Source organism: Miscanthus floridulus, chromosome 4 (assembly GCF_019320115.1).
Source record: "Miscanthus floridulus cultivar M001 chromosome 4, ASM1932011v1, whole genome shotgun sequence".
NCBI lineage: Eukaryota > Viridiplantae > Streptophyta > Magnoliopsida > Poales > Poaceae > Miscanthus > Miscanthus floridulus.
In genome coordinates, this window is record NC_089583.1 from 88,316,401 (window position 1) to 88,326,868 (window position 10,468).

Genomic DNA, 10,468 nt, shown 5'->3' on the forward strand with positions numbered 1-10,468 from the left:
GAGTGTACACACTATCTCTTATAGAACATACTTGTAAGTACTCCTATTTTTATACAGTTCGTGCATTAGAAAGTACACTTTGCCCTTATACTGAACCAAAGAACAACCTTTGCCCTTCAAATACCTAAAGTAATAAGTACTTAATGCCTAGATTTCTAATACCAATAGTGATAACTGTAGGACACAACCGTTGTCCAACCAAACAAGACATTGGCGTGATTGTTTCGTAATTAGAGCCCGATTCATAACATATATTAACATACTACAGTAAATAATAATCTAAATGGGAAGGACTGAGAGAAGGTGGACAAGGTAAAATGAAACAAGAGCAGCGGGCTCACCAAGGCTTGCGCTGTTGCAGTTCGAGAAACTCGGCTGCGCTCACCACCGCCTTTAAAACATAAACAGAAAACCTATCAATGTACTATCAAAAGTCTAGTGAGCAAAAATACATCTGAATACCTTTTTATTGATTTTTCATCACTAAAGAAACAAACATCCTCAGGACACAAGGCTCACTATTTAGAATTCTGCAAATGGATTGAATGAAGGCTCAGTTGCAACAACGCAATATGTTGGAATTTGGTTGCAGATGCTTCCTGAGTTAATATTATTTGTTGAAATAGGTAGCTAGGTAGCTGTCAAAATAAGATCGTTGAGCGAGCACCAAAACCCAATCCCAACTGAGAGAAAGGGGGCTCAGTTTTTTTATGAACTGGAAGCTACCGTGGCAAGAAACAGAACAAAAATTGGTTAAGCCGTTACTTTGTTGCAGAACATCGAAGGGACAATATGAATATATTCTATTTTCTAGACACCATTTGGTCACAAATAATCTAAAGCACAATGAATATAAACTATAACTTTTCCCATAAATTATTTATGTATGAAATCCGTATAGTTTCTAATTGAACAATACAAATGAATACAGAAGTACTTGATTAATTGTAGCAGCTGAGGACAAGCATATCACACATATTTTATTGAATAGATTGTTAGCGCTGAGGTTTCCACAAATGAAGTCGACTTACCTTCATGGAGATCCTGCTCGGATGGTTCTACATGGCTACTTTGTGTCCCATGCTTCTTCATCAGTGTGATGTATACAAATGCAATGCGAGCATGCAGCTGGCTCCCCATTTACATGAGCCCTAAAGCTGCTTATAACGAAAGGCTTGTCATCGGCGTGTGTTGCTATACAGCAGAAAGAGCTAAAAATCAAGGAATAGCCCTACTTCCTTCGCATGGGTGCTATTATCAGTAAGGGCTAAGAATTCAATTCAACATCTTGTTCGTACAGCTCTCTGGGCGGCTTCTAAAGCAAGTAGAAATTCCTACGGCTAAAGGAAGGAGTCCATGCCACCATGGAGGCTGATAACCCAGATCAGAGAGTGACCTCCTGTGAGGGCACCGACGACGCGGACCTCACCCTAGCCCTGCAGCGGACCCTGGCTCCATGGGATTTTGGCACCATCGCACGCTGCCAGTACCGCGACCCGAGGCGGTGGCAGAGTAGCTGAGGGTCTGCGCGAGGTCAAGGTTGTCGAGTTCCTGCATTCGCTCCATGTTCTATTGGATCCTCGCAGCCCACTCACGCTCGTAGTCCCCAATCACCTCCAGCCTCGCCCGCCACTAGTGGGGACGTCGGGCTGCCCGATGGCTGGTCACGGGCAGGGTTCTTCGACGGCCGGCCTCGCCGTCTTGGGGCCGGAGCAGCACGTGCAGGCGGCATGCACGCGGTAGCGAACAGTCGGCAGGATAGGAACCGCACGTCCTCCAAGCGGCATGGAGCAACACGAGCATGAGGCCTACCACGAGGTCCTCTAGTCCCTCCCGCGACAGACAGCAGTGGATGGATCGGCTGGTGATGAAGATGGAGGACGTCAAAGGCGAGGGCGATGATGGCGAGGACTGCCCGAGACGGTGATGACGGCGCAAGATCCTGGCAGGTGACGGCGACGACATGGTGGCTGATGAGGACGACGACAGCCACGCGTGGAGAGCAATTGTCTGTCTGCGGTCGAATCTCGGGACGCGAGCTGGATGGCGATTCCTTTTCTCATGGATGAATCACGGGGAGCGACGCGGATGGTGGTGGACGAATCGCGGGGGAGCGACGTGGATGGCGGTTTCCTTTTATATCGCGCGAGGGAATCGTGGTGAAAGCAGGTGGGGATCGCAGGGGCAGATCGACGACCCGAAGTGGTGATTGTGGCACCAAAAAAATATCTATTGCGGGGAATTGATTTTTGCCTTCCTGATTTGCTGCGGCTGTTATGGGGATTGAGCTGATCGCATGGAGCGAGTGCGCGTTGCCTTCCTGATCTGATCGCATGGAGCAGCTTTGGTGGCGCACCTGTGAATGGAATAGTTATGAATGTTTTAGTTGTAGAGACTAAATTACCAAACATTTAGTCCCCAAATTACCAAATAGGGTGACTAAAATAGGGACTAAATGGTTTAGTCATTTAGTCCCTTAGGATGATTAACGGGGACTAAAGGCTTAGAAGTACAGCCCCTGCCCCTCATTATTGCCCCGTTCCCCACTCCTGCCATAGATTTTGTACATTGATTAGGGGTGCTTTGATGTTTAGTACAACAAGCTTTAATAGTCTTTAGTCTCTAAACCAACCAAACAGGATACTGACTAAAGTTTAGTCCCTGAACTAAAGAAACCAAACAGTCCCTAAATCGATTCGAAACTACTAGTCTAAACTTCCGAGCTCAGAAGTTTGGACTAGAGCTCTACTAGTCCAAACAAGAGGTGTTATCTTCAAAGCATAAAAATAAATGGTCTATCATCATCCAAGGGTTGTCATAGTTTTCATCCACACAACGGATAGATAAGTTCTGCTGGTAATTACTTGATGTGATTATTGAGGTGTTCCCTGACTCCTAAATTATATATTAGCTCATATCTACAACATTAAATTACTTTTATTATTTTTCATAAAATATGTCTGATAACGTACTAGTATTTATTTAAACTTGTATGTATAAATGTTAATTTATTTTTTAAATAGTGTGGCTAATGCTATTGAAGTTTAACTTAATATTAAATAGGGACTTGCCATATTTCAGGATTTTCAGGTGCTTGAAATTGACTTGTGTTCAGGTGACAGGTATTTGCACTGCTCTCTGTTCACAGACACTCAAAACGGTCCACAAATCCTGAAGCGATATCAGAAGAGCACACATTGCTTGACTAGATCAAAAATTTCAGGCGACTGACACATAGGAAAAAAGTGTATAAAATAAGATAAATTATAATTTAGAACGGAAAAAGTTATATATAGAACTATGCTTTGGATAAATAGCATGTTCACTTGTTTCGTTTCTGACTTATAAGTCATGGCTTATCAAGCCAACGAACAATATTTTTCTCTCATATCAAACCAGCCAACATTACTTTCAGTCATGGCTTATAAGCTAAACCAGCCTAAATAAACAGGGCCTACTGATGAGCTGTTTGTGAAAGAAACAAACTCCAAATCCGTGCCGGAGGCAACCATATATATGAATATATATAATTCTGCTCAAAGTGGCATTGTGGCAACGCCACTTGATTTGTTTTCTTTTGCAGTGAAGACGAGGTAAGACAAGCGAACCAGTTAAGCTGCCACCTTATGATGAGCCGGCCCCTACCCCTACCCGCCTCCCCCTCCCTTATATCGCCACGGCACTCCAAATCCCCGCCCGCCCTTGGCAACAACCGCGACACGCCACGACACGGCCACACACGGCCCGCGCGCTCACGCTCATGCCAGTGACGCCAACCATGGAGATCGACCTGCACGACGTGCGCGCGGCGCGCGTGCTGGGCCGCGGCGCCATGGGCACGGTCTTCCTTGCCATGGACGGCGCCGGCGGGGAGGCCTACGCGCTCAAGGTCTTCGACAAGCGCTGCTCCCCTGCGGCGGCGTCGAGGCCGGCCGCGGGCGCCGACGCGGCGCGGCGCGCGCGGTGGGAGGTGTCCGTTCTGTCCAGGCTCGCGCACCCGCACCTGCCGTCCCTGCTCGGGTGCGCCGAGACGCCCGACCTGCTGGCGTGGGCGCTGCCCTACTGCCCCGGCGGGGACCTCAACGAGCTCCGCCACGCGCAGCCCGACCGCGTGTTCTCGCCCGCGGCCATCCGGTTCTACGTCGCCGAGGTGGTCTCCGCGCTCGCCGAGCTCCACGCCGCCGGGATCGCGTACCGCGACCTCAAGCCCGAGAACGTGCTCCTCCGCGCCGACGGCCACGTCATGCTAACCGACTTTGACCTCTCACGGCAGCTCCCGCCCAGGTCCCCCTCCGCGTCCACGTCCACGTCCACCTCGTCGTCGTGCTCGGCGACATCGTCGCCGCCGCTGCCTCAGGCCCAGAGTCACGGACGGAGCCAGTACCACCACGTGAAGAACATCTTCAAGAGGAGCGAGTCCGCGGTGACCGCGTCTACTTCCGGACAGGAGGAACCGCGCAACCTCGCCTGGTACCTGGACAGAAGCATCGACGGCGGCGTCGACCAGATCAAGAAGGCGAAATCGGCCAGGGTATCGCCGATGGACCGCGGCAAGAAGCTCTCGAGCTTCTGCTCCGCCGCAGCAGGGGAGCGGTCGTTCTCGTTCGTGGGCACGGAGGAGTACGTGGCGCCGGAGGTGGTGCGCGGCGACGGGCACGAGTTCGCAGTCGACTGGTGGGCGCTCGGGGTGCTCGTCTACGAGATGTGCCACGGGCGGACGCCGTTCCGGGGCCGGAACCGGAACCGGAAGGAGACGTTCCGGAACGTGCTGCTCCGGGAGCCGGAGTTCACGGCGGACGCGCGGCGGCGGTGGCCGGAGCTGACGGACCTCATCTTGCGCCTGCTGAAGAAGGATCCTGCGCGGAGGCTGGGTTTCGCCGGCGGCGCCGACGAGGTCCGAGCGCACCCGTTCTTCGCTGGGGTGGCGTGGGACCTGCTCGGGGAGGTGTCCCGGCCGCCTTACATCCCCGCGCCGGCCGATGACATTGTCTCCTGCGATGGGTTCAGCGTGGTGGAGTACTTCGATAAGCTTCACCAGCCTCCGCGGTCGCCGGCGGAGCACTCTCCCGAGGAAGACCTCTTGCCGGAGTTCTGACACCGGTTGTTCCCGCTCGAGATTTGTGCTCCATGTTTTTTTTCGTTTTGCACCCTCTAAGATCACTCTATATCATTATCTTAGTGATATGTGTGAATAGTGAGGGGCTTTTGTTGTTTAACCAAGAGAGTTGGGGAAGCCTGGTGAAATTGAGAAGGATACAAGCCGATGAGTCGACAGTCAACAGGGACCAGTGGTTTCAAGTCTTTCGTAAGTTTATTTAGGGCCCGTTTGGCCGGGAACCCGTGTGCTCCAGCTCCTACACTATAGCAACACTGTAGCTGGAGCAGAGCCAGAAAAAACAAGCTTCTCCAGCTCCGGTGGTGTCAGCGAGAGAAGAAAGGAGGAGAGAGAAAAACGGATTCGGTAAATAGTACGAGTACGAGGTCCGCTGGAGCGGGAAGCCGTGATGTCGCGACGGGAAGCCGCGATGTCGCGACGGGTCAACGAGCTTGAGCGTCAGCTGGAATCCGTCCGCCGCGAATCCTAAGACCGGGCGGCCGAGGCGACGGGAGCGCGGGCGGCGGAACGGGCGACTGCTGCCGAGCGAGGACTCGGAGCAGTGAAGGTCCACCTGGTGGAGACCGAGGCGGCGCCCCACAAGTCCTTGGAGGCTCTGGAGATGGAGCGGAGGGCCCGGTCGGATGCTAATCAAGAAGTGCTCACGCTCTGGGGGCAAGTGCTTAGAGCGGAGGAGTCGAACGCTTGTCTGCTCAAGAAGGTGACTCGGCAGGAGAAAGGACTCTCCATCCTCAAAAACACCCACCTCGGTATGTACATGTTTCACCTTTGGTTGATGCCTTGGTTTTTCCTTTCCTTCACTTCTAAACTTGTCGTCCTTTTTTTAGAACTGGGTGGAAAAATTGAGTCTCTGGAGCGAGAGCTAGAGACAGCCAAGATGGTGATCGGTCGAAGCGTGGAGGCGCTAGCCAAGTCCCTTGAAGAGCGACAGTGCTCTCAAGGGGGAGCTCGACCATATCCACAACGTCGCCTAGGTGGTCGTTTCCGAGGTGTTCGGGTCAGGCGCCGAGCACCTAGTACGCCTGTCGTCCAGCTAGGCGGAGGTCCCTGAACGAAGTTCGGGCGCTCATCTCCGATGGTATGTTCTACGGGATGTCGGGAGTGCTGACCTCAGTGGCGACGCATCACCTAGACCTAGGACTTCGCCTACCATCTACAGAGGGTATGCCGATGGCTGGAGCACAGATGCAATCCATACGCTTGGGGAGAGCTTGGTGCCATATTCACAAATGGTGGTCAGGCAAGTCTCCTCGTAGTGGGTGATAGAGGCTCGCTGTTCGAAGCGTGGCTGAAGGCATGCGCCAGGGAAGATGTCATCCAGCCTGCGGACGGAGTGGAGATTGGGTCAGGAACAAGCGTTGTCCCGCCTCCGACCGAGCCGAACGTTGTCCCGTCGAAAAGCGAGCAGCCCTTATCCTCGTCGACCAAGCCATCATCCAATGTCACCGGGCGGCCACAATATAATTTAGAGTAGAAACAGTCAGTATATGTAAAGGATAAGTTCGTGGGAGGAGCCCCCGTGTGAATAGTTTTTTGTATTCATGAATACTTCAGTTTCGTTTTGTGATGGAATCACTTCATAAGGGGAAGCTTGTCCCATAAGTTCCTTGTTTTTCCCTAGCATAGCTTTGTTTTTTATACTTTCTTTTTTGCATATGCCCGTTTGACCCATAGGCTACAACCTTAAGAACCCAGGCGTGGCCCACAGGCTCAGCTGCTCATAACCGTAGGTCGTGGCGGGGTGTGATCGGTCGGGAGTTTAAAACATAAGTTATGTAGGGTAAATAAAGGAACGGACTACCCTTTCATTTGGGTGAAAAGTGTTACTATATGATAGTAAAAAAGAGGGGTGGTATCGCACCCTCGTGGAGCCCCCGAGCGACCCAGGCCAAGAGTGTTCAGGCTAGGGTGCTTGTAGGAGCAAACGTTGAATGAAAGAAAGCAGTAAGACCAAGTTTTATGGGAAGAAACGACGTGACTGTTCGATGTTTCATGTGTTGGTGAGAACGTTGTCGTTGTCGTCCTTTAGTCGGTAGGTGCCTGGTCGGATCACCTCGGTCACCATATAGTGTCCTTCCCATGGTGGAGAGAGTTCATGTTTCTCCTTGGTTGATTGGGTTCTTAGGAGCACGAGGTCTTCGACCTCGAGGATCCTTCCTCTAATTTTTATTTCATGGTACCTATGGAGAGTTTGCTGGTAGTGCAGTGGTGAGATCATAATGCTCGCGGCCGCATGTGTAGGAGTGCAAAAAGGTGCTACCCACAGTGATGACGTCGTTCGGTCATGGCATCTTCATCTTGAGGTAGGTGTAGTTGGAGATCGCCATGAACTTAGCATAGCATGGCCGCCTCAAGATGGCGTGGTAGGACCCTGGAAAGTCCACCACCTCAAAGGTGAGGACCTTCGAGCGAAAGTTGACTCAGTCGCCAAACGTGATGGACAGGTTGATCTGCCTGAGCGGGTATGCCTGCGTCCTTGAGATCACACCATGGAAGGGAGAGCTCACTGGGCAGAGTTTCGACCAGGGGATGCGCATGGCGTCGAGGGTGTCGACATAGAGGATGTTGAGACTGCTACCTCCATCCATCAACACCTTAGTGATGCGCTTCTTGCGGATAATGGGGTCAATGATGAGCGGGTAGCGACCCGGTCTGGTGACGTGGGAAGGATGGTCCCTCTAATCAAAAGTGATCGAAGATTCTGACTAGCTAAGGAAAGAGGGGACAGCCATTTCAACGACGCATGCCTCTCTATAGCACACCTTGTGTTGGCGCTTGGAGTAGATGGCATTGGATCCCCTAAAGATCATGAGACATTCCTCGGGGTCGAGAAAACCATCATCATCCTTGCCTATCGTGCCTCCTTTCTTGGCCGCTGCCTCCTTGCTCTTTCCTTCCTTTGGCCCATCGGTCTGCCATAGAAAGCGCTTGAGGAGTTTGCAGTCCTTGTAGAGGTGCTTGACAGGGTAGACGTGGTTGGTGCATGGGCTCTCCATGAGCTTGTCGAAGTGGTCGAGCTGACCCTGCTAGGGCTGCTTGCCCGCACGATCGGCTACGGAGTTGGTCGGTCGGCGCCGATCCTTCTTGTTCTTTTTGCCCCTTTGTGTGGAGGGGCCCTCATCTTGGTCCTCGCATTTGGCCTTGCCCTTGTCCCGGCCTCCGCTAAAGACCGCTCCGACCGCCTCCTTGCTAGAGGCGTGGTTTGTGGCGATGTCGAGCAGATCATGGGTGGTACGGGGCTTCAGACAGCCGAGCTTATGGATCAAGGACTCACAGGTTGTCCTAGAGAGGAACGCGCTGATGACGTCCGCGTCGACGACATCAGGAAGGGAGTTACATCGTTTTGAGAACCTACGGATGTAATCCCATAGGGACTCATTGGGCTCCTGCTGGCAGCTCTTGAGGTCCCAGGAATTCCCAGGTCGAACATACATCCCCTGGAAATTATCAATGAAGATCCTCTTGAGATCCACCCAGTCGCGGATGCTGTTAGGCGGGAGGAATTCAAGCCAGGCTCGAACATGCTCTCCCACACAGATGGGGAGGTATTGAATGATGAAGTGGTCATCATCCACTCCTCCGATTCGGTAGGCAAGCCAGAAGTCTTCGAGCCATATACCGGGATTCATTTCCCCGGTGTATTTGGCGATGTTGGTAGGTGATCGAAAGCGCTATGAGAATGACGCTTTCTGGATGCAACGGCCAAAGGCCTGTGGTCCTGGGCCGTTCGGGCTAGGACTTCGGTCGTTTGGTCGGCGACCATGCCTGGGGTGTGTTTCCCCGTTCCCCTCGGTGGTCTGACTAGGGCCCATGCCGCCTGCTCTCACGCCCCTTGATGGATGTTATCATCACGCGAGGCTTGACGCCGATTGTTGATGACGCTGCGAGCATCTTGGTTTGTCCCAAGCCATTCGCGCATAGGTGGTCGGTGTGGAGCGGGCGCTGGGTCAGGCCGTGGTGCAGCTGTAGCCTCCTGTTCCACACCGACGACTATAGTGGTGAGCGGATGGAGCGGTTTGACTGGTGCACCCCCATTCCCCTAGTGGGGAGAGAGGCCGCGAGTCGGTGTCGTGATGCGAAGCTCTCCGCCTGTTGGACGGCGGCGGTTTCCACTAGCGCCTGGATGTTCCGGTGGATCACCTGCTCCTAGGGTCGTCAGGCTCGGGAAGGCTGCGCAGAAGCATCGTCGTAGCGGTGATGTTCTGGCCAGCCCGAGCGAACTATGGAGGATCATTTCCTCCGTCCATGATGTTGCGCTGGACCTGACGGGCGCAACCCTGAGCGTCGCTCACCGGGTTACGCGCATGTGGTGTAGCGTGCTGCGCTGAGCGCGCCGGCGCAGGTGGCGGCTGGTTCTGTCGCCTTTGTTGTAACTTCTTATCGTGCTCCTACGCGTGCGCAAGGGCCTCCGCACGAGGGTCCAGAGGGGTGTGAGTCTGTAGGGACTCCGCTACCACCGGTGGCTGTCCTAGAGCATCCGCTATAGCGCACTCCCAGGAGATAGGGTGGCTAGGTGCCACGACATTGCCAATGTTGGAGCCATCGCTTTCAACCTCATCATCCACGAGGTCATGGAAAGAGGCGGGAGCGTAGCCCACCATGAAAGGATCTAGGATGTCGCCTAGAGGGGGGTGAATAGGCGTTTCTGAAAAATCAACACCTTTAAAAGCAGAAACGATTAGTAATAGGAGTTTCCAAAATGGAAACTCCAAACCAAAGTAATACCACCCCTCACAAGTTAGCCACAAAGTATATAAAAGATACTAGATAAACCTAGGGAGCCAAACAGCGGCAACCAAAGAGTTGAATCAAAATGCACTAGTCAGTTAATGTCAGAAGTCCCGACAGATTGGGTCAGAACTTCCGACGTGTCAGAAGTCCCGACGTTTGGGTCAGAACTTCCGACGTGTCAGAAGTCCTGACAGTTTGGGTCAGAACTTCCAACGCAAACTGTTAGCACTTCCGATCCCTATGGGAAATGAACTACAAGTGCTAAAATGAACTTTGTGATGCCGATAACTTACAAACCCACTTTCTAGTGGTAAGGTAAGGTGTTGGGTCACTCTCTTGACGTTGATAAGCCACCACTCCATAGATTGAGGCCCAAACCCTAAGAAATAGCTAGAGAGAGGAAGATAACCAAATACATGTAAATTCGAGCAAATCACAACAACAACAAGCACGCGGGAGACAAGAATTTATCTCGAGGTTCGGCAGCCCCACAAAGGAGCTCCTACGTCCTCGTTGTTGAGGTGACCACTTTGGTCGGAGTCTCTTCCACCTCCTTGCCTCACTCAAGGATACCACAAAGGTCACTTGAGTTTCTTCACTAGAAAACAAGGGTAATACAAA

General features: G+C 52.4%; 1 protein-coding gene across 1 annotated transcript; it reads left to right on the forward strand.

The window, feature by feature from the left end:
- The first annotated feature begins 3,736 nt into the window (after nt 1–3,736).
- LOC136552009 (serine/threonine-protein kinase UCNL-like) lies at nt 3,737–5,243 on the forward strand. Its single transcript, XM_066543555.1, has one exon. It carries the CDS (start codon nt 3,761–3,763, stop codon nt 5,093–5,095), a length of 1,335 nt encoding a protein of 444 aa, XP_066399652.1. The 5' UTR covers nt 3,737–3,760; the 3' UTR covers nt 5,096–5,243.
- Nucleotides 5,244–10,468: the final 5,225 nt, after the last annotated feature.